Source organism: Calliopsis andreniformis, chromosome 6 (genome assembly GCF_051401765.1).
Source record: "Calliopsis andreniformis isolate RMS-2024a chromosome 6, iyCalAndr_principal, whole genome shotgun sequence".
NCBI lineage: Eukaryota > Metazoa > Arthropoda > Insecta > Hymenoptera > Andrenidae > Calliopsis > Calliopsis andreniformis.
This window is the reverse complement of record NC_135067.1, coordinates 14,091,463-14,114,834: the sequence shown is the minus strand read 5'-3', so window position 1 is coordinate 14,114,834 and position 23,372 is coordinate 14,091,463. Positions and strand designations below refer to the sequence as shown.

Sequence of the window (23,372 nt, the reverse complement as noted above, 5' to 3'; positions counted from 1 at the left end):
AAAAGGATTGGGATTAAAAAATGAGAATATACTTATGTAGTTTTGAATTATATTTTTAGGAAAATATACCTCCCAAAATACTTTAATTCCACACTTTAATAAAGATTAACAAAATTAGCTTGTATAAAAAGTTATAACACTTATTAATATTCAAAATCTCATGCATTGCTTTCTGGCAATATAGGTGCAAATCCTTCTTGAATAATTAATTCATACTTATGAGAGTGATACATCAAGAAAATTCCCCATTTCCCACAAATCATAGACCAAACAGCTGATATTGCAGTACTACCTGCAATTGGTGTAATAGCTGGAATGTCAGAAATGTTATTAAGTTTTAATATTTCTATAGATTACGATAAAGACAAAATTATAGTGTTTTCATTTAAGGAATAATATGATTGAAGTACTTACGAATTTTATAATAAAATGTACAAAAGAGGTACCAGATTACAGCTGTAAAACCAGCAACTGTACTTAAAAAACCAACAACATTTAAGTTTCTCAATGTAACTTTATTATGCCAGTTTTGTAATGTTCCCTTTGCTCGAACCCAGTGTAAGTGAAAGCAAACTGCAGCCAATATACCTGTGTAAGATACAAACTTATATTTTTTGTGTCACCTAACGAAGTTTATAATACAATTCAATCTCAAAATTTATATCATAATTTTCCATAAAAAAATTAATTGTCCTAAAATAGACAAACTGCACATCATAGCAGCTAATACCATATGTAGGTATACAAATGTTAGAAGGAAAAAGTAATCAATACTATGACAAGAATTACATTTATTTACACATAAATATCAATTTTTTACCGAAAAAAAACGTATCTGAAATTAGAATAACAAGTAAGTGTTTATGCAAAATAATAAACAAACATTTCTTTTAGAAAGCATGAAGCAGCATAAAGCTACATACATACATATACACATGTGCAAAATTTAAATGGCACTTATTGAATGCAAATACTTTCACATTATCAGATCTATATGCATAATCGATAAATGTATTTTCAGATTAATGACAAATGCTAACCTGATAAGATTGACCAAAATCCAACATCGTGATTATTATACACTATACAAAACACGATACATGCTGATATACCTATAAACACACCCAGAGCACTTAATAACAGGTGTATCAGAATATTTCGCGACATTTTGAAATTTCAGTATTAACTACGCAACGCAATGGCAATGCATAAGTTCGTTGCACCGTGACATAAGGAAAGCCGGTTTCTTAATGGAAAGAAGCCATGCTAAAAATTATATTGCAACTGGAGATAGATAATTATAATAATTATTTGTGATAAAACAGAACCTATCTAAACCATTTTAAAATATCACCGTGATATTTGCAAGGTTATTATTAAACAGTTGATAATTATAACCGAAACATTCTCTCAATGGTTCAATAACCTAACTTGATTTTATTTCTTTAAGTTGAATTAAGGAATGGTCAATTATTAGGTATTACTTTTTTGCAAGCAGATATCGCTAGGACTCATAATTTTATTAAATGTATTTAATGTTAGGGTGGAGCTTGCGTGATGAAACTTCATGTTCGCTGCCGAACACGCGATATCGCGAACTCGATCGTCAACAAAATGTCCGACCACGCGATACCGCGTGACCTCAATATGTTGTTCCAAAGCGTATTTCATCAGTGTTCTTCAAAGAAAGCTGTTGTATCATAGTCTCCTGTTTCGCCAGTGGTTCTAATTATTAAAAACTCCAATTAGTTTTTTTTTATTTTATTTTATTTTAATCTACACAACATAGATATGGATTCTACCCCTGGACCATCACGTAATTTTCGTAAAAGGAAACGTAAATCGTCGCAAAATAAACAAAATTTACATAGTTTATATAAAAACGAAAGTGAGAGCGATTTGTCAGCTAGTTCAAGCGACTACAAATCAGATTCTGAATCTGAAGGTGATCGATGCATTGAATCATCTGTACAGGAAACTCAAGAAGGAAACCCAAATACAGAAATCAGTTGGTCTTCAAATAGTTCTTCGATGCAAATTATACCATTTACGAAGGAACAAAAGTTATTAGTGCCACTACCATCACCCTGCGATCCACTTAAATTTTTTGAAATGTTCCTTACAAATGAGTTTTTAACAGATACTGTTACGTACACGAATGAATATGGTCAATATCTTCTGCATCAAGAAGTGAAAGAATCCTCAAGAATAAAAGCATGGAAAGATCTTACAGTAGAAGAATTAAAAACATTCATTGCGCTACTTTTACATACTGGAACAATTCAACTGCCAAAATTAAATGATTATTGGAAAACACATTGGCTTTTCAACCTTCGTTGTTTTAGTAATTATATGTCCAGAAATAGATTTCTGTTAATTCTTCGCTGTTTACATTTTACATCTATCAATGCACAATCTACTGAACCAAATAATAGATTATATAAAATTCGTCATGTTCTTGATCATTTTAATAATACTATGAGGAATATTTATTATCCTGGCAAAGAACTTTTGTTAGATGAATCAATGATATTGAGGAAAGGAAGATTGATATTTTGTCAGTTGAATAAAAATAAACACCATAAATGTGGTAGCAAATTTTATATTTTAACAGAACCAGATGGTACCATTATAAAGTTTGAAAGTTATACAGGAACTGATGATGAAACTTCAGGAATTGGACATACTGAAAAAATTATATTGAAATTGCTTCAGGATAAATTACAGTCTGGTCACAGTATTTATATAAATAATTTTTATAATTCATATGGATTAGCAATAAAACTTTTAGGTCATAATACTTATTGCACAGGAATCTTGAATAAAGCACAAAAAGGAAATCCAAAAGATTTGATTTCAGCTGTATTAGAGAAAGGGGAAAATAGATCATTATTTTGTAATGGTGTACATATTGGAAAGTTTCATGATAAACAAGATATTTTCTATATAACTACTGAGTTCTCTGATAACATGATTGAAACACAAAATAAGCAAAATATCGTAAAGCAAAAACCAGAAGCTATTGTCAATTATAATAAATATATGTCAAATATAGACAGACAGGACCAAATGATGGCCTATTATCCTTGCTCAAGAAAAACCTTTAGATGGTACAAAAAATTATTTGTACACATATTACAAATGAGTTTACTAAATTCTTTTTACTTATATAATAAATTCTGTAACAAAAAATACAACTTTTATGATTTTAAAATGCAAGTTTTGGAAATGTTGTTACCTAAAAAGGAAACATTGAAAAATTTCAACTCAAAGCACAGGCTGTCTAAAATTGAAAATACGAAGCAAGATACGAAAAAAAACAAAACAGTGACAATGAGGAAACAATGCAAAATGTGCAGGATACGAAACGTTCGAAAAGACACTGTATATCAATGCAAAGTTTGCGTAGGAGAACCAGGATTTTGTATAGAATGCTTTTTTGATTTTCATGACAAACAATAAAATGTGTTACCCTTACGAAAAAATAAATACTTACATTTCCATACAATCTTTATTTTTCTTCCATTTCTTAGGTGCCTTACAATTAACTAAAAATTATCATTAACCGCTGTAATGAAATGGTTGGCATGTAAAATATTTTACAGAATACGAACATGCTTTAGACAACAAATCAAGAGGCGTAAACATTCAGCACATGAACGATGATGGACCAGCTTCTCGGATCTGGCAACGATATGGTAAAACGCGATTCGATTATTGCGATTCTTTGCAGTGCTGTCGCGCCATCTGGCGAAATGACGCGTTTTTTACAACTTTTCGAAAATACAGTAGCAAGGATACTTGTCCTTCGCGCTTGTTTCTTTCAAGTGATTTTGGAAGTGATATCGTGTTCAAAATGTTTATATTTATAGAGTGTGTGATTCTGTAATTTACACTGTGTTCATCGCCAACGAGGGTGCAATTCGTTCACACAGTAATAAACGAAGAGAAATCGAGACGAAATAACGTAAGATTGCATTTTTATATTCTGCTACAGACGAGGTTACCAATAATACCAGTAAATTATTTAATTGAATTAAAATTAACATAAAAATGAAGGTAGTTTCTGTTTAACTACAAAATAAAAGTATTGGTGTTGATAACAAGTATTGGAACTGGAAATATTTTTTTTAAATAATAAAAGTTTAAAATTGATTTTGAGCTGAGAAGTTATTCAAAAATCGTTATTACAATGAATATTTTATTGGAAATGTTAATTTATTAGAAACTTACTTTTATTCGATTTCGTTACCTCGATTTTTGAATATCCGTCGAACAGGTATAAATAACCCCGCGACCTTTCAATTCTTCAGTCGCTCTCCAGCCTTCGATCGGATCGGATCGCTCTGTCAATCCTGTGATCATTATCTGGAGGTGACTCTGACCCATCCCTGACCCATCTGAGTCCTGACCAGTCCTTCCAGTGGTCATGTCGGACCACTGGTCAACTTTTCCACTGGTCACTTCTGACTCTTGACCAACTTTTCTACTGGTCATGCCTGACCCTCGATCAATACTTTTATTTAATAATCAAGTAAAAAGTGATTTTTTTTTTTTAATTAATTTATTAATGACAGTGTGAGTAATACAGAAAAGTGACAGTGAAGCTATACGTAAATAATATTTTGGTAATTTTGTATTCTTCAATCCTTGGTATTCTCATTTCCAATATCACAAAAATCGAACTTTTTAGTGTCAATTTTTTCAGGAGTTGTCTCTTTCTTGTCTTGTTCTTGAAGCATTATTGTTGCTCCTGTGCGACCGACAGTGTCTTGGTATGTCGAAAGAGTTTCGTGCAAAAATTTCGGTCTTATGTAACCAAATACTAGGTGGAATAATATATTGCTAATTTATCGGACTTTGAAAATATATTATATATATTCTCTTATCTTAATATTCTTCTGAGCTTACATCGTTTTGTCGTCACGGGGGGTGCAAGGACTTTCTCGTCATGAGGGTCGAAGTAAAGACCGTGAATGTATGCTATCAATTCACTTCCTAAGTCTTCTGCGGTTCGTTCATCTTGTGGAGCCCCTACAATTTTTCTTTATTAAAGAATTAACGCTATAACCGAACATTAGTTTTATATTTTATTCGTAGTATAATATACAGGGATTTTTGTAGGTAACTTGATACACGGTTTGTGCATAATCAAGAATGTGTTTGTGAATCAATTGCTCAGCGGCTTCGTCCAATTTAGTAGGAATCGATGCTACTCGAGGATCGATCTCTCCTTCTCTGATACGTTCCGCGAAATAATCTCTGGGTATAATTCTGTGGAGAGTGTGATTCAAAATTTCAGATCAAACTCTCGTCGATCTTTTATACTAGTTTCTGAAAATAAAACCTACATCTTCACCGGCTTGTGTTTCCTTTTAATAAAATTGCGACTATATTCTGTGTCAATTAATCTACAAGAATTTGTCATGTTAGAGTATATCTAAAATTACGAGGAATGAAAAATAAAAAAGGTACGTTGTGTACGTGCAACTTGTTATAAATTTTGTTGGTTAGTAAAATGATAAAAGTTTACATGCACGTCTTTTGTTTAAATGGTGGTGTATTCAATATTAAATAATCAAACATTTTCTGTACAATCGCCTTTATTATAACTGAATATCTATACATCAGTTGAGCTCTTTTCAGTTCCTCTTTTAATTAATGACAGAAATTTTATATGAAATCAGATTCACAGTTTGCAGTCACCGTATCTTCTTCTCGATGATGGTATTGGTTCCAGATATTGTTGTCGATTTTTCATATTACTTAAACCCATCTTACTAATAGTATCCATGTACTCCGAGCGACCAGTGAAAGGATCCCCCCACATAGAGAAGCTTTCTGGAACTAAACATGTTCCCATATTAACTTAGACTGAATTTTCTTGAAATTACAGAATTAAACAATAACTTCTTTTTTTGATAAATTATATTTCATAAGAGAAGAGTTTCTACCTTGGAACATATGAATCTTTTTGGGCGGATGAATATGTGGTCTTTCGATAGCGGAAAATCGAAATCTGGTGGGATCCCTGTAGCCCTTTTTCAGTTCTATAACTTCCTCCGGAAATGGCGAACAGTATGGTGAATCAACGGCGGCTATTAACTGTCTATAGTCGTCGATGGGTAAACCTGAATTCATTCAAATGAATTATTCCCATTCAATTTTCCATAGATTGAGTTATTATACCTCTTTTTCCATAATCCACTTTATAGATAGTTTTCATTGTTTCGTCTATTGGTGCACAACCACTATCCAACATTGCTGAAGCCAGGTTGGTCAGTTCGCGATTAACGTTCACCAATTGATCGAAAATCTGACGTTCCTTATCAGCCAAATACTTGTACCTGCAAATATTTTTCTAATAAGCCATGTTGTTTAAATTTTTAATATATAGAAAAAATCTCTAAATTCGAACGATCTAAAATTCGTATAATCTATAAAAGTTTGCAATATTCTTCATTGAAGTTTCCTGTTCATGTCATTCTTGTAACACAGAAGTTTACCGATTTCTGTCGCTTCGTTGGCCATGCTCGTCACATGGACAGTCCTCAGGATCGATTCTAGGGGTATACAGTCGAATTCCCGTATCCATCGGTGGTTGAGCAGGTTTCGCAATAAGGGGTACAGGATAGGGCCAATTGTAGTCGCCATGAGAGACGGTGACGAAATTTTCCAACGCGGTGGTCATCGTGTACCAGTAATTTAAGATCGAGTGTCAGAAAAGAACTCCAAAATTTACGTAAACCTTCATCGAAAGAAGATAATTATTCACTCAATTGTAAGATTCATTATCAAACTTAGATTAGCAAGACATTTTGTGGAAAATGTAGAATCCCCAATTCTTTAACTCAGCATCTCTTTAAGAGGGACAAAAATGGTTAAATTCTATCATGTTTCATGAAATTTGAATAAATTGAAACGAATATTGTTAACAAATTTTCTACCGATGTAAACTCACCTGAGAATTTTGTTGCACGAAACAGTGACTAATCGTTACATGGCTGAGTCGATTCGTTGGTACTCGTGGCAGCCCCGAATATCGTTAGCTTTCGGAAAAACCAGAACAGCGAGTCTCTGACCAGCATGATCGCGGCAACGACAGCTTTATAAAGCGCGTAGTGCAGCACAGCGTTCAAGAACGTGATACCGATGTGCACGATCACAGAATCGGTCGTCAGCCACAAATCGTTCATCTTCCTTAATTTTCTATTACCTCAAACGAAATGTTCCAACATTAAAAAGACATGACGTGCTCTATGAATCCACTGAAGATTTACGCTCAAGATTCCAGAGCTTCACTTGAAGTTTGCGTTAATATATTCTTGTTAAGCAATTTCAATTTATTCGAAAAGAAATTACGATATCTTTAAGACATGATTAATAAAAGCTTTCGTGTGTTGACGATATAATTGGTACAACTTTTTACTACTAATAGTGGACATACAAAATGTTTGGTGAAAAACGGAATAAAATTGTATTTTAAATAGACGTCGCCGAAGTGTCGCTGAATTTTCGATGGGGGGACGTAGACCTGGGAGAGGGACACCCGATTTCTGGTTCTTCAACATCGTTTTGCTTCTCGTTCTCCATTTCGAAACTTTGGTCGCCAGCTAGAGGGTTCTTGTTGTACATACGCTGGTTTAGTTGCTTCTTCGATTTTACACGGAGCCTGTCCTTGCGTGGTTCTAACGATGAAAACAAGTGTTCCTGGGGGTTCGACGAAGACAATCTCCAAAACATTTCTTCCTGCGATTGACTGCAATTCTTCCTTTGAACGCGGCCCCTCGCTGTCGTGAAAATTGGCCTCGTCGTCTCTTGAATACATCCACAATCCAATCTGGTGATTGTCGTCATTGTCCCGCATGGCTCCAAGTTCTGTAAAATGGCCATTGATAGCTTACTTATTGCGTTAGAAGTTAGATATGATTCGGTCTCTTCTGGGATACATTTAAACGATTTGAATTTAAATTTATTATTCAAATGCAATATTCAAACATGGATTTCTTATTTATTATAGATCAACGCTGTTTATATTTGAATAGTATATAGCAAAAATTGAACTAGAATTCTGTTCCTTGTTAGTCAGCTTTTATATGACTACCTCTTTCTTTTTTTTATTCTTTTTGTAAAGAATGATTTATTTTTTAATACTCTTGGAAAAGGTCTCAGCCGACTTCCAGATGGTTGAAAGCTGGAACTCTGCAACCTTCCATCAGGCCTTACAGCTGGCGCGGTGATCCTCGGGCCGAAGTAATACTCCCCAATCAATCGTTTGATTTCTTGTGAGTAGTATCTCTCGCTGATGTCCCGTTTCATTTGCAACTCTTTCAACTTTCGCAGTTTTTGCATCGCTCCTATTGCCTCAGGAATACTTAATCCTGAATGATCGTTGCTCATACGTTGATGCTTCTCGCGGAGGGCAGCAGTATTGCTATGTCTTGGTACGACGTTAACGTAAACTGAGTCGTCTGGATGACTGTGGTACTGAAAACGAGAGAATCTTACTTATCATACATACAAATATTCTAAAATTAGGAAACTTAGAAATAGCTAGATTTGAGAAACTTTAGATATCATAGAGAAAAGTAATTCTATCTTCTTCGAATAATGATTTATAAATTATAGAAGCAAGAAAAAATCACTCGCCAGTTTCTAAAAATCTCATTTTTGGCACTCACAATAAATTCCCAATGTCTACGATTTAGACTACGTCACGTTTCAGTCGGCGTTAAAATTAAACTCTATTAATCATACGTTATTCTTATTAACGCCCGTCTCTTCAACTTCGACGATAGTTTCCTGAGAAGTTCTCTCTCCCGGAAATTTCAGTTCCTGCTCGCTAGTACAGTCCTGTGGATAATGATTCGAAGTGGCGTATCGTATATTAGGGTGCATTTCTCTGGGCCAATTGTTTTCTGTCACAGTGGCTGCGGTGCTTCTCCGACGATTATCCATTATTTTATTTGGCCACCTTGAACCAGAGAGCACCTTGATATCGAGGAATATTAACTTCTCTTAATTAAAGCTGTCAGAGGTTAGGGAAGATAGATACTCGTTAGATACTTTGCCATTAATTCGGCTTGGGGGCAAAGTGGTCATTTTAATTTACTTCCTGAGATACGCCGCTGGAAGATGCATAACTTGCGCATTATCACGCAGAATTTTTCTACACTGTATGTTGCTTTACTTTTACATAATTTACCCGTCTTTCCTCTGCGAGCGAGGCGACTGAGATTTCTGAGCAACTTCAAGGTTTTCAGTAGAGTCAGTGAAATATACTTTGGGAGGCAAAACTGAAGTAAACTGTTAGAATTTAGCAGCATTGATTTTTATTATAATTCTAGAAAATAAAATTACGTAATTCTCAGTAGAAAGTAAGTAAATTTGTAGATAGTAAAATTCACAATTTTAACGCTTTCTTAGCTTCTTCTTCTAGCGTAATATGTTTTTAAAAAGTTGTAATTGTCATTATAATAGATAGGTAATAAAGTCTAGTAAAGAATCAAAGCACAACTCATCATTTTGATTTATGTCTTTTATTCAATACAGTTTTGTCAACGCTGTAATTAATTTTGACATTTGTTTCCTGTTTCAAGCAGACATCGCCCAAGCCGGCGCTGGGGTTCGTTTGTGATGCATGTTCGTTTTTATAATAGCGTGACCCAGTCTACTAATACTGTCTTGGTACTCTGACCGCCAAGGTGGTATTCGTGTCTCCTGAGATTCGTCCTCGCCTTTCTTCTTAGGTTTTCTTTTGTCCTCTCTGTCCTTCTTTTCGCCTTTCTTTACACGTGACCGAGTAGAGGGACGACAATCGATGTCCTCCACTGGTCTTTTAATGGGAGCGCAAGGTAACGTGCTCTCTTCCGCCATAGCTGCCGCCGCTGTTTAAAATTTCAGGAATATTTTAATAATCACACTATTCAAATAATATTCGACTGTTCATCAGTCCATTACCAGAGTCCGAATAGTCCACTTGGTAAGTCGTCCTCAATCGATCCTGATCTACGCGCATAATAATCTCTTCCATGGGCGTTTTCTGTAGAATTCCATAGAGATTAGGATATTTTTCTTCCAACTGAAACGATCGTGTTCACTTAAGAAACGCCAAAACATTTCGAAAAGTCTCGACGTACCTTCTTCATGTACACGCTAGGCTGGTCGTGTTTCGTCACCTCCGTTTCTGGATGTGGACCAGTCTTGGCAGGGTACAGCTTGGGGTCCAGCAGTCGTCCCATGGGACCTACGCGGCTCCAATCTTGTTGGTCGCCGCATAGGTCGATGACCTTTATTTCGCGGGAGGAGTCGCTTCTACATGGACAGGAGCCATCTTTCCGCAGAAGACTCGACGGGTACTTAATCCTCGTCGAAGGCCACGTGTAATCTTTTTGATACGTTGTGATAAACTGGTCCATGCTGGCTGTGATCTTTATTTTTGAACGGTGGAAACGATCAGTAGGGAGCTGACTTGGTTACTGTGAAAATACTGTCCTGATATCTTCCATTGCTGTCTGGAATAAACGTTATGGGAAAGAGAAACTTAGTGGCTCGTTTTATATCATATCTAAAATCTTTTTTAACAGGAACCATCGTCTTTATGATTATAAAATGTTTACTATGATATAATTTATTAAAATATTCTTTACCATGTGGTCTACTTATACGTGGTTTCTGTAATTCATTTTTTCTATATTTTGGTGGTCCAGTTTCTGTCAGAAAAATTTAGAGTATTGGAGACACGAGAATCACATTGCAATTTGGTCCATTTTTTTGTAAATTTATTTCTTCCTATTTGGAAGGATTGTATGTTGTTATCCTATGTTACACATTTTGTGATGTTGAAGTATGGAGGTTTCATAGCAAAACGACGGGAACTTGTCAGCTAAAGGACAAGGTTCCGACGATTAAGAGCCGCGGCGACATTCAGGCTTTCCATGCTCTCTGCAGCCAGTTAGCGACTCGAAAGTTCAGCAATTTCGCCAGTTCAAACAAACACACGACGGGTCAGGTATACAGTATGTGTACAACTCCCGTCACATCATACGTACAGTCAGCAATTTTAAGTTGCAACGTTGACTGAACAAATAAACCCCGCTCAGTAAATAATTGTAGAACGATACTGTTCGCGGATTTACGTGCATATCGCGAGACAAAGATGCCGCGTATTAACGCGAGATGGCAGCGTTCGTTTCGGATTATTGTTTTTGGCCTGACGCCATTTTCAATAGAAATTATCCATTTTCCAGGTCAATATTTCGCTCTGACATAGTCGATCGTACGAGAGTAAGAAAAAGAAACATCGGAGACTGTTACTCGAACACCCTTTCAACCTTCTTCACTCGTCACTGATTCCCTTCTCTTCGTCGTTCTATTTCTATCGCCAAGATATCCCTTTATTCTCTAGCCCAATTACTGCTACTTTGTAGGAACAACCGAGCCAGTAATCCCGCTTCGAACGATTCGTTTTTGTGCATGGCATCAATTTTATTCCCACCCCTACTTTTTACATCGCCGATGATTGGCGCTGGTCCAACGCCAACAGATAGTTCAATGTGGAGACTAGACTCAGGCCAGCGACTGCAATCGACAGTACAACTCGTGCTCGCTTTATTTAGAGATACATCAATTCGAGAGTTCGGTCACTCTGCTTCCGGAGTCCCTCACGTTTCCTATGAGAACTAGGGAACTCCATTCGCAGATCCTTGACTGTTGAATGTTAGTACTCAGAGACGTATCAGTCTTTTCACTCTATAATCCTTAGACTACTTTTATACAGAAATTCTCTTCGCGTACGATCAAAATCAAATAATCGAGAGGGAAAGATCAAGAAGACTCTCGGGTATTATTAGCTCTCTAATTCAGGCAGACAGTCAGGCAGAGCTATATCGAGACTCTCGTCAAATTCGTTCCAAATGGATTCGAATTTCGACATTGTGACATCGTATCGCCTTCTAACATCGGGAAACGATGACGTCACGGGATGTCAAGCCTGAAGACAAAACGAATCGTGGCTGGTCGGCTTCGTTCGTACGTTGGCAGGTCTTCTGTCCTGTAGGAAGGAAAGCTCGGAAACGGACCGTACTGATGGTTGCTCTAAAGATATCGTTGCGTCCACGCCGCCAGGAATAGAACCGTGACGTCGTTGTTCGTCGACGGACGCACCAACTTTTCGGTTCGCTGTATACTGACAGCCAGCCAATAGGATTCGTTTCGAGGTCGATGCTGAAGACAGTCCTCCGAACGCCACCCCGCGCGTTTTGTCACTCGACCACTTCCTCGTTTTCCAATCGCAGCTTTCTGTGACTTTCGCTTTCTTCAATCTCCAGTTGTCCCTAATTACACCTCTCTTTCTCTGATTTCAAGACTCGAAGAGGGGTGGTTTGTAGAATGGATGAAGTGAGTCAGTTCTGAGTAGATGTTAGTAGGTGACTTCAGAAGTTAAATTTTTTGAAAGACTTTCTTATTTTTCTTCTGTTCTTCAAAGTCCCTCATGATTTAGTTATATAGTAATCTACTGCACATAATAGAATTGATTATCAAAAGGGTTCCACAGGTTTAAAGTCCACACTAATTCGAATGATCATTATCCTCTACATCAAGTACCCATAAACAGTTCTTGTAAGCAAAAAACTTGTGTCCCCTAAAAAAGTTTCATCTCTCTTAAAAGTAGCTCCAGAAGATTTAAATTTGATCAAAATCACTACTAAAAGAGTACTTTCGAAGACCCTAAAAGTCTTCCCACAATAAGGACCTCGTATATCTATAGAACCCCTTCCGCGAAAAGCGATCAAATCCAGCAAGCAGTCGTGACATTAATTTTCCTCAGAACTGTATCTACCCGTTCTCCATCTTACCTTCCACTGCTCGAAAGAGTTCAAAAGGCGGCTTCGAAAGAAGAGGAAAACACGGGGAAGTCGAGTGTCACGAGCATACTCGATAAAAATCGTTGACAAGAGGGGCCATCGTAAATTTCTGGGCAAGAAAGAATTATCGTCGCTGAATAAAGATACCAGGCAGAGACGGTTTGACCAAAAGCGCACGTGGTCACGAGAATGCTGCAGAGAAACGTACCGTTACCGACATCCACCTCGCTTTAGCTGCTCCTTTTCGAAAGCTCTGGATTCCTCGTGCGTATGACTCAACGATGGGGGAATAAAAGGAAAAGCTATGGCTTGGCACGTAGTCTCGGCTTGATGAAAGAGAGGAGTGACAAAGGAACCGCCGCGGAACAACGCGAATTAATCTGCGAATTATTTTCTGCTTATAGGGAGCTGCTCAACTCCCTCTGAAAGACGATATCGCGCGCCCGTCTGTGAATTATTTTTGGTAAAAGAATGACGACAATATCGCGTGAAATGGAAAATTTAGGGAAGCCAGAGGGATTAGTAGAACAGTGACGACGAGATAAACGTTTCAGCGAATATATAGGGTGCTCCAAAATAAATAGTGGGGCTTGTAGAAGAGGATTTTTCGTGAGAAGTTTCGTCTTTCTGAGAAGTGGTTTTCAAACGCTACGTGTGAAATCATGATGAATGGGGGGTGAAATAGAAAAGGGAAAGTAGTTGTCTATATTTGAAGTTCTCTTTTATGCTCCTATCAATTTTGCTCGTGGAATTGGTTAGATTTTTATTTTACGACGTCGAGTCAGAGAATATCATAGAATATTATTTTAGTAAAATTTTAATCCAATGCAAGATTTCCACCCTTATGTAACACTCGCCTCCACAAAGGGTATGACTCAGCTCAGATTAACCCGATAAATCATGGGATCTCTGTCCGAAACGGATCGTATTCCAAGTATGAGGACATCGTTAGCTACGCGTGACGCATCTTCCAGAAATCCGTGCAATCGGAAAGCCAAAATCGCGTGTCGGAACAAGGCAGAGAGTGTCAACGTCCGTCGGCTACTCATTTCGAGCAGGAAGCGTACGAACACTATCGAAATAGCAGCGGGACCATTAACGTTCATTAGCACCTCTCGCGTCATCAAAGACGGCTCGCGCCTAGTTCTACTACGAAATCGACCGAGAATACAATACTCGTTGCTTCACAGCAAGAATAAAACGTCCCAAAAGGTTCAGACTTCGTGAAACCCATAAACATGTTGCTTCGTATCGTTCATGTTCGCGTCTTCCCGCGGCGCACCGCCATTTTATCATCGACAGCGCGTGCTCGAGGGAAATGGTCGCGAGATTCGAGACAAATTGCGCGAGGCGGCGTTTAAATTAAAAATCGTCCGGTTCGGCGTCGCGAGCAGCGCGTTTCGAGGCGAGACAACGGCGTGCGTGTCTCATTAAATTTATAACGGCGTTCACATTCCCTGCAGACGACGTAGCACCCAATTAAACGTTTGATATAGGGTGGCCCCCCTTGTTTTGACTTTCGAGCGGTACACGACCGCCTCTCTCCCTTACTGGCGAAAATAATCCGCGTTCGAGGGGGCAGAGAAAAGAGGAATCCTCGCGCATCAGCTTCGCGGAACAGTGGTCCTCGTGCTGCTGTACAAAGTGTAAAATTACTGGCGCGGGGTAAGCCTAATCACCGAGGACGCCCTTTTTCTTCGCGACGTCTGCTTTGATCGTTTTATGGCCCCGTAGAATAGATTGCACTTTTTATTTCAGACTTTTTCAGTGAGACGATTCTTTTTTACTGGATGTTTGTTGTGGGGATTTCTGGGAGACTTGTTCTGGTGAAATTAACGGTTTGATTGTGTTTAAAATTGGCATCGTTATTTTAGGAGTAGCTTTTGCTTCACGTGGAATATCTGTTTATTGAGTATTGAATTTAAACTCGGGACACGTTATACTTGGTAGATTTGATTTAAAGAGGGAGAAGGCCTGTCGTCGCTTGACGTGCGAAATTTTGGCATAAAGTACTCTTGATCGCTGCTGTCTTTCCACCGGACGTTAAACGACTGTTTCGTATCGTTACTGGCGATCGTTTTGTCAAATTAATTTATCGTGATTCCTGTTTTCGTCCCCGTTTCTTTCGCGTCTTCGCTGCCGTGCCGAGGTTCCCAAGATTCAGGGACGTAAACGTCATTCCTTTAAGCATTGCACCATCTCGGTTACCGTGACTAATGATATCCAGAGTACCATTTCGCTTACAATAGTGGAACCATAGACTTTAATTCCCACTTAAAGTTAAGGTATGACTAGATGAATTTTTAAAAAATATTCATCTAAAAAAAGGCCGATGGTAAAAAAGATTATAAATGACATTAATCTTGAATTATTTGTGGTAAAGAAAATCTTCCATTACTAGAACATAGTTAAGTTACAAATATATTCGTCATCTTTTCCCTATTTTTGTAATTCTTGATTCAATTCCCCGAATAGATCTACCCCTCAAAATAAACTTACACGATTCTAAATTCACCGATTCTTTCTTTTTGAATCCACGTCCCCGACGCTATAATTTAGCTTAAGATTAGAATATTACACAAAAATATTAGCAGAGATCGCGTCTGACTAAGACACTCCGCCGTCTCTTAATTTTTGGAATACAAGCTCGCCTAGATCGTTCACCTTTCCTTTCACGAAACACGTCTCTGAGTTTTGCCGCGTTTCTCAAGCCTCACAGCTTGTCCAACAGAACAAACTGATTCAGATTCTTTATTCGAAGAAACTCTCTGTGAAGTGTGCACCATCTGAACTGGTTCAAAATCCCGCGAACGTGAGCTGAACGTTGACGTGGCTCGTTTTCGAAATTCGACGAACTGCAGATCGTTTGATAGGCATGGCTTTTATTATCTTCCTTTTAAAAGCTAGCGGTCTGTCAGTGAAGAATGTTTTCGACGAACAACGAGATATCGTGCAAGTAAATCAGCGTGATTTGTGAAGTCAGAGTCAGGGAATCCGCGTTAAAAAGCCATTTCGCATGAACTCCAAATTAATTAAGAAAAAGAGTTGGGTTTATTACTTTGATTCAGGAGAGCTTCGGTGGACTTGCGATTCCCTGAATATATCGATCGAATTTTCCTTCTTGAGAAAGTTACTTTACTGTAGCTATACGTATCTAAGAATTGATAACTCTTTTATGAGATAGGTATACATTTTAACTAGTTCCCAAGTAAACATTTTTAAATCCTTGTATACAGGATATTTTATACAAAATTGCAGATACAAAGCTATTTTATCTTACAATGCCTAGAAACGGAGTATTCCCATTAATTTCGCTTAACAGAGTTTGAGATAGAGAAGCTTCACCGAATGCCTCGGCAATCTATTGACAAGCACAGAGCTAGTTAACTGCCTACTGCTTAAGAGCGCCACAATGACTATCTCTTTTAATGAACGCCGCCCGTCCCCTCGCCGAAGCGGCACAATTTTTCAACTTAATTGGCCGTGCCGTTCGCCGACAAATCGACCAGGATCGCGTTACATCGAACGGACCTGCCAAAACCTTCGGTTCTAACGACCTGCCACTTAGCGCGACGGTGCGCGACGATGCGCGACAAAGTTGAACGCGCGTTGATTTACGCCCGTCTCCGTTCGCGTAAAAAGTTTTCTCTATAATTCGAAATGAACTCATACGGATCTCCCGCGAGGGTTTCGTTATTTATACGTGCGTGACATTTGCCGATTAGATCCGTCTCGCGCCACGCCGACAGGTTGACGGTTCGCGCGCAGCGTCTGCCAAGATGCCCGCGCCTAACGCGCTCCCAGTTTACACGATAACGCGTAGCCGAGCGTACCGCGAGCTCTCGCTCGATTATAGAACGCCATTCCCACATTCTCATTATAATTAGACTGCCTCTAAATATGGACGTTTAAAAGTAACTATCCCTCCTCGAGCAACGCCTGCATTCGCGTGACGAGTGAAATCCACTTCGTTAAGGCTGCCCGCTACGGCGAACCATCGTGATAGCTGGCTATCGAGGGTGATAAGGTTTCTCCTTCGCGTTGACCTATCTAGAACCTCTCGTTTTGTACTGTGGAATGGAGGGTTTCAGCTGGGAAGAATGCTTTATTGGAAAGCATTCAAATTAAAATTCAAATTTCTGGGAATAGATATTGTGTATTATAAATTAATGTAAGAGGAAGTAGTATCCTGTTTGGGTTACTCGGTTTCTTTTTTATTTTAGTTTTATTGGTAGACTATGTTAGTTTGGAGAACTTTTCAAGCTTTCCTCGCTGCCCTTTTCAAGACATGCGATTGCACTTTCTTGAGGACCTTAGGAGCTACCGAATTTTGAAATATTCAAATTCTTTATTTTAAATATTTGGCACGATTTCGAACTCGCTATCTCGAGATTTCAAATCGCGAATATTTAATAATTTGAATATTTGAAAGTTTCTAAATTCATTAAAAAGCGAGTGTTACACTTGAGGAGCTCTCTTCGTTAGTGCTGCTAGTGAAAATTACTTTCCGATCACGATAGCTGGCTATCGAGAACATTATGAATTTTCTGTATCGAGCGAATATCTAATTCTAAAGTAGAATGAGACACTATATACACAGACAGTAGACATTTAGTACAGTTCATTCTTTTTTTCTATTAAGATTCCTCTTACTATCGGTTCTTACTTAAAAATCTCCACACCTGAAATTATATAACAGTCATATTAATCATATTGAACATCTAACATAGCAACATTTCCTTGAGAAGACACGATCTCTTCCGCTAGAGCTATTAAGGGTTACTGCTGCCTCTCTTTGTCTTCTTCCATCTAAAACGACACAATAGGGACGAAACTGTTTAGGTACAAAGGAATGTTCCGCGAAGCCAATGAGGTGTCTCTTACAGAATTCGCAGTAGCCTCTGAAATTTCACTTAGCCTCCGTTCACTGTTTCTTTGTCACGTTCCGAGCAAATGGTCCCAAAAATCGTCCACAATTTGTTGAATCACGCGGCCATCGTCAACTTGACACTCGTCACGTTTCGTCGCGTGAATCCGCGGCCTGCCAAGAAACCTGATGGCACAGTATCGGCGAAGAGTTTGACCAGTGGTTGTCGCGCAACATGTAGGTCATTATTTTTATTCCGATTCGACTACCGCGTCGATCACAACAATCGATGTGGGCCAACAGGTAGATACTCTGTTAAATTACTCTACAGCCATCTAACAGATAATACCACCTATAGCATCCATGTTTTAGACGAAGTCTCCGCCTTCCAAAAACACATAGAATTCGCTAGTACCGTTTTCTGTAAAAGCACGTTACCGTCATCTACCAAAGAACCTCCGTTAAGCGCGCATAAATGTACAACGAGGCAGATGTATAGCGCTTAGCGAAGAACAAACACCTAGCGACGTCGTAATAACTTCACGCACATCACCAACCGCGTAAAATTGGAACGAGCCTAAGTGGAGGTGCCTTCTGCTTGTATTAGTAGCCACGTAGCCAAGATCAATTGCGAATCGCGTGCAATGGGCTCGAAAATATCGCGTTGTGCTAGCATCATCGATCTAATCAATCGCATGGCATTCGAGAGCGCCGGAGCAACACGAGTGGCCACATTCTAACATAGTATAATATGTTTAAGTGGACAATGCTTACTGTAACTCTGTACAGGAAAGATCTATGAAAATATATCCCATAAAAATTTGTAGCTTCAACATCATCAAGTCATAGATGGGTCTAAATAGAAAATAACAAAAACAGCGTATACGATTGGTCACAGTTTAATGGTACAGTACAAGTGGAATTAATATTTAAAAGATTTATGTACAAAATTCTCCTCTTATTCATATTTTCAATATTAAAAACTCTCATCGTGGTCCTAAATAAAAACTACCAAAAATGGCGCGCCATTCAAAGCTCCACTGGCCTCAACTTGATACAGTACAATGCTTCCAGGTACACCACGCAAACCAGATTTAATATTTAAAACATCTACAAAATCTCCTCTCGTTTCCCTTTCCACCGCCACCGTCGCCCAAACGTACCCTCATAAAAGCTAATAAAAATTCCAACGCCAAAGCGATTCGCCACCAGCAGCTCCAATCCACGTGTCATCGGGTCCTCCTTCGCGCGGGCACGAAAGGAACCGAAGTCTTCCACGTATCGACGCGGCGTGTTTCATGGAATCGGTCGAGCAATAATCGGTTGACACTTGCCGCCTGCCAAGAAGCCCGATTACATGGTACCGGCTCGGCCATTTACAACGAGCGTGCCGCAGGACGGTCGCTCGAGTTGGAAGGACAGCGGTTTTAAAATAAGCTCTCGTGAGAGTAGTCCCAGCGCTCTGCCAATGCCTATCGGTCCAACCGACCAGTCTGTTGTTGGACGTGCGCGCTCTCCCTTTCAGCAGTCGTTGATCGTGCACCGTCCTCGCAACAGCCGTGTCCCCGTGCCGCTCGTCGTGCTCCCGTGTGTCGTTCGCTGCCAGTAGACGCGTTCGCCGAGGCGTCGTTGCATACGCGTCGAGCGCCCACACCGCCGAGCCCGCTCCGCTTCAGCCTTAACCGGCCTGTTCCCCTCGACGATCGAACGATCCTAGGATACACGGAGGAACAGAAGAGAGTGGCGTGTGCGTGCCAGGTGACACGTGGTGCCGGTTCTCGCGTTGTTCACGATCGGATGGTTTATCGCAGTCCACGGGTACGGTATTATCGCATGGCTCACGTATGACAGCGCGTCGCGTTACCTCGCTATATGCTCGTTGTGCTCGCTGTGCTCGCTGTGCGTGCGATATCGGTTACACTGGCTGATTTCCTTGAATGGATACCTGGTCAGGGGGACGAGTTGGAGTAATCGGTGTTGTTGAGAGGTATTCGTGGATGTTGATGTAGGACAGTTGGCGTTTGGTAGCGTTGTGTAGTAGAGAACGTGGTTCCATTGATGGGGAAGGATTCGAGTTTAGGAAACTTGAAGAAGTTGGGTATTTGATGTTTTGGAGGAAGGTTCGGAGATCGGGGTGGGAGGAAATATTTGGACTCTTTGGCTAATTGGTGTTTGGTATCGTTGTATAGTGGAGAATGTGGTTCTGTTGGTAAGGGTGATTTAGGTATTTTGATGGACTTGGAGCAGTAGAGTAATGCTCTCTGCTTCTTGAGGATTTTTTGAAGGCTCTGGAAGGCTTTGGAAGACTTTTTGAAGATCTCGGGGACAGAAGATACTTGGGTCCCCTGGATAGTGTTTTGGTAGCGTTGTATAGGAGAACGTGGTTCTATTAATTAGGGGATAGTTAAAGTATAGTGATATAGAGTATTGAAATCCCTCGAATTCGATTCCTCGAGTTTGATAGCACTGTAATTGGAGCATCGTAAAAAACTTCTGAAAGTAGAATACCTACTTGGTGCTCCAAAGGGGTCTTCGGAGAACCTTCATGATGTATGATATAGAATAATCGAGCCCCCAAGTGTGGTTCCTCGAATTTAGTAGTAGTATATATCTCGTTTTCATTAGTCGTATCTAATTTGTCTGCCACAAAAGACATCCAAAAGTAGAATAATCGATGCACCAAAGGGGCCTTCGAATATAGAATACCTCACTCCCTAAAACAACAGCCATACCAAACAGTGTTTGGTACCATGGCTTATCACAGAGCATATTTCCTCAAATCATAGATTTGCTTAAACCTTCTCATATTTGTGGCAAAGTGCTCATAGTTTGGATCGAAGCGTACTCCTCATCTGTATCTTGTTATTTTAAGACAGCGCGTATAGTAAACAATGCTGTATGCGAGACAGGAGACGAGAGAGGCTGATGTTTTGCAACAGCGACGACCAATACGTTTCGCGTATTAATGCACCGCGGTATTAGAGCGCGAGCAAGTTTGTACACAAAGGCTGGGCCCGCGGTACAAATGGCCGATCAAAGGGGCAATGTTTCTCGTAGCACTTCATTAAACCCGCGCAAGCGTGTTTCGCATTGAAACCCTGTCTTTTCTTCATTTTCTTCTTTGTGTCGCCGTTGCAGCAACTTCCTCCACTGCTGTCGACGCGCTATCGTATTCTTTGCATTAATGGGAACACGCGAGACAGACGCTCGCATTTATACGATTGATTATTCTTGGAATCCTCCGAGCGCACGTTTTCTGATGTATATTATCCTATTCTCGTATGGTTTACCTTAAACCGTGCCATTTCGCTTCCGACCACTCCTGCTGTCCCACCTTCCCCACTTCCCATTCCTTTGAACTGTACCATCGACAGTGAACACACAGCGCAGCAGAGTATTAAATTAATAGCGATTCGAATTCGTTCGGGCCTTTTGCTGGTCGACATCTCGCTAGTTCTACGAAAGAAAGTTGTGTGAATTGCACGCACGGCGGGTGTCCAGTTACCACCGTCTGACCACAAATATTTGAATTACAGGAAACGGCGGTGAACGATAGTCGTGGCGAAAAACGATCGTTTCCAATCGAGAAAGCAATTGTGCCCGGCGACGTGAAGTATACCGAGCTGTATTCGATCCCGTTAGAGATTAATCGGTGCATCTGTTCGGTAACGAGCCGCGAGATCGAAAGTGCTCGAGAGGTGATCTTTCAGTGAATCCCCGAAGCGGTTCTGTACAGTGGAGAAAGTGGTTGAAGCCGGTGCATGGTCAGACATCGAGACATCGCCGATCCCTGACTTTCCCCCGCGAGAGGAAAAGTGGTTAGTGGTTCAGCAGAGGAGAAGAAAAAAGGAGAAGAGACCAGGGTGGGAATTATGTGACGATCGAGCAGATGTCAGGTGTTAGTTACGTCGGATCGGAGCCACGATATTCCGCACTCTGCTATTCCAATATCGACGTGGCACTCATGGGAATTCAAAGCACCGCTCAGTTCGTCGAGAAGTACCACCACATTATCGGTGAGACGAGATTTTCATTTTTTTTATTTCAACATCGATGCAGGCAAGCAGACAGAAACTGTGAAAATAACAACTGTTTGTACTTAATTTGACTTATTCTACTGTTCTATGAAAAAATCGACAACTTTTCTAAATCACATAGAAAGTTAATCTATGTTTATTTTAAGAATTCGTAGCGTTGCGTGATGTGTCGATCTTAAAATTAGATTACTTCATAAAGACAGTATTTATAGTTCGATAAGTCGGGAGAAAGTCATTGAACAAAATGGTAGCTATAATATTTATTGAAATAAATCACAATCGAAAACATTCGCTATTGGGTCGAGCGAAACATGTTTAGCTCTGTTAGCAGATAAACGGGTAAATAATAACTGCGTGGAACAAAGGTAAATAGTCACTGTACATAACCCAGATACCACGCTGCATTCTGCAATAGATTTGTACAAACAAGTTGACGCAACGAGTTTCAGTAACGCAGGCGAACCGTTGCATACCAATAGAGTCTCACGCAGAGTTGTTTGACACAACGTGCACATGCATGACGCGTTTCATAGAGTAACAGAAAGAAATAAATAAAAAATCGTGCGCTCTCAATGAACATTGGGCGTGAAGAATAGCGGGTATCGGATTCAAAGTGAGGGTGACGTCACTGTTCGCGCCGATATACTATGTTGTTATAGACTCAGAAACAGTGCATTCGATAATACGTTGCAGAGGTTGTAGAATCTCGGTATAATTTTCTCGGGCGTCATAAATCTGCCAGCTTGAATGTAGTTCCGCGCTGAAAACTTCGGTCACCACGGCGCACGTACGAATGAAATAAAGCCGATCGTCTTGCATATGCAAGGCCCGTTTACTCAGTACCGTGGATTTATTTATGAAAATGTAATAATTCGTAGCACTTTTTATCCTGTCGTTTTACAAACGTTCTGCGTGTTACGAGCATGAAGTGCACATGATAATTCGATAACTTAATGACTTGTTTTCTAGTTTCACACTTGTAGAACTCACATTTGTTGTTTAATTTTTATTTTCTTGGATTTACTAGAAAAAATGCTGAATTATTTTTCAATAATTTAATAAAAGGAAACAGGCTATTTAAGAAGTTTAGGAGAGAATCATAAAAAGTCATATACATCTCATTTAGAGATCATAAATAGAAAATTAAGAAATGAACTCATTAGTTTTGAATTAATATAATTTTAAAAATTCGACAGACATTTACGATCAGTCATGCACACTTTTATTTTGACCCTGTTGTCTTTAAATTTATTTTCACAGTTTCTTTTTGTCTTCCTTTGTTAATTTTTATATTTTTAAGTATGTAGCGAAGTTCCTATTTCTATAATATAGTTTGAATTTTTTTGTAAAACATTCTCGGCCATTGCCCAGCGTTTGGAACCGTGTAAATACCCCCAACACAACCCCCTTTACCCCTCCAGTTCGCGAACAAACTCATTCAGAAATCATGCAAAGCACAGAGAAGCATACAAAGAGAATCCACGCCAACATGTGTTGCTTCTGTCCTTATTTTCCTTTCCACCCCCTTCTCCCTGCCGTGGGCTTTAATTTCTCAAGTTCCTCGACATTTTGACAGTGGTAAATTGTCTTTTTTGTAAAACT

The 23,372-nt window shown here is 39.4% G+C and overlaps 5 protein-coding genes across 5 annotated transcripts; 1 reads left to right on the top strand and 4 right to left on the bottom strand.

The window, feature by feature from the left end:
* Nucleotides 1-28: 28 nt before the first annotated feature.
* On the bottom strand, nucleotides 29-5,428 carry LOC143180568 (uncharacterized). Its single transcript, XM_076380385.1, has 5 exons — nucleotides 5,352-5,428; nucleotides 5,111-5,274; nucleotides 4,912-5,034; nucleotides 415-588; nucleotides 29-310 (listed from the first exon to the last, which is right to left on the bottom strand). The coding sequence occupies exons 1-5, from the start codon at nucleotides 5,426-5,428 to the stop codon at nucleotides 159-161; spliced, it is 690 nt and encodes a 229-aa protein (XP_076236500.1). The 3' UTR covers nucleotides 29-158.
* Nucleotides 5,429-5,689: 261 nt separating this feature from the next.
* Nucleotides 5,690-7,047, bottom strand: LOC143180999 (uncharacterized). Its single transcript, XM_076381115.1, has 5 exons — nucleotides 6,962-7,047; nucleotides 6,507-6,748; nucleotides 6,190-6,347; nucleotides 5,955-6,131; nucleotides 5,690-5,847 (listed from the first exon to the last, which is right to left on the bottom strand). The coding sequence occupies exons 2-5, from the start codon at nucleotides 6,689-6,691 to the stop codon at nucleotides 5,690-5,692; spliced, it is 678 nt and encodes a 225-aa protein (XP_076237230.1). The 5' UTR covers nucleotides 6,692-6,748; nucleotides 6,962-7,047.
* A 435-nt stretch (nucleotides 7,048-7,482) lies between these two features.
* LOC143180091 (uncharacterized) lies at nucleotides 7,483-9,102 on the bottom strand. The gene is given in 4 exon segments (XM_076379622.1): nucleotides 7,483-7,878; nucleotides 8,155-8,503; nucleotides 8,744-8,974; nucleotides 9,056-9,102. Coding segments are annotated over 4 exon segments (1,023 nt in total).
* Nucleotides 9,103-9,594: 492 nt separating this feature from the next.
* On the bottom strand, nucleotides 9,595-10,418 carry LOC143180090 (uncharacterized). Its single transcript, XM_076379621.1, has 3 exons — nucleotides 10,140-10,418; nucleotides 9,961-10,081; nucleotides 9,595-9,887 (listed from the first exon to the last, which is right to left on the bottom strand). The coding sequence occupies exons 1-3, from the start codon at nucleotides 10,416-10,418 to the stop codon at nucleotides 9,595-9,597; spliced, it is 693 nt and encodes a 230-aa protein (XP_076235736.1).
* An 8,672-nt stretch (nucleotides 10,419-19,090) lies between these two features.
* Nucleotides 19,091-21,451, top strand: LOC143180089 (uncharacterized). Its single transcript, XM_076379619.1, has 3 exons — nucleotides 19,091-19,181; nucleotides 19,226-19,551; nucleotides 21,270-21,451. The coding sequence occupies exons 1-3, from the start codon at nucleotides 19,091-19,093 to the stop codon at nucleotides 21,444-21,446; spliced, it is 594 nt and encodes a 197-aa protein (XP_076235734.1). The 3' UTR covers nucleotides 21,447-21,451.
* Nucleotides 21,452-23,372: the final 1,921 nt, after the last annotated feature.

Bases quoted from the DNA above. Each gene is read 5' to 3' on its own strand.
- LOC143180568 (XM_076380385.1), bottom strand. From the start codon at position 5,428: ATGACAAATTCTTGTAGATTAATTGACACAGAATATAGTCGCAATTTT. The intron at 5,275-5,351 runs GTAGGTTTTATT...CACTCTCCACAG, and splicing joins AAACACAAGCCGGTGAAGAT to AATTATACCCAGAGATTATT. The intron at 311-414 runs GTAAGTACTTCA...CTGACATTCCAG, and splicing joins TACATTTTATTATAAAATTC to CTATTACACCAATTGCAGGT.
- LOC143180999 (XM_076381115.1), bottom strand. From the start codon at position 6,691: ATGACCACCGCGTTGGAAAATTTCGTCACCGTCTCTCATGGCGACTAC. The intron at 6,348-6,506 runs GTAAACTTCTGT...AAATATTTGCAG, and splicing joins CAACGAAGCGACAGAAATCG to GTACAAGTATTTGGCTGATA. The intron at 5,848-5,954 runs GTAGAAACTCTT...GAACATGTTTAG, and splicing joins AAAGATTCATATGTTCCAAG to TTCCAGAAAGCTTCTCTATG.
- LOC143180090 (XM_076379621.1), bottom strand. From the start codon at position 10,418: ATGGACCAGTTTATCACAACGTATCAAAAAGATTACACGTGGCCTTCG. The intron at 10,082-10,139 runs GTACGTCGAGAC...CGATCGTTTCAG, and splicing joins CTAGCGTGTACATGAAGAAG to TTGGAAGAAAAATATCCTAA. The intron at 9,888-9,960 runs GTAATGGACTGA...AATTTTAAACAG, and splicing joins AGTGGACTATTCGGACTCTG to CGGCGGCAGCTATGGCGGAA.
- LOC143180089 (XM_076379619.1), top strand. From the start codon at position 19,091: ATGGTACCGGCTCGGCCATTTACAACGAGCGTGCCGCAGGACGGTCGC. The intron at 19,182-19,225 runs GTAGTCCCAGCG...CCAACCGACCAG, and splicing joins TAAAATAAGCTCTCGTGAGA to TCTGTTGTTGGACGTGCGCG. The intron at 19,552-21,269 runs GTACGGTATTAT...TTTGAATTACAG, and splicing joins TGGTTTATCGCAGTCCACGG to GAAACGGCGGTGAACGATAG.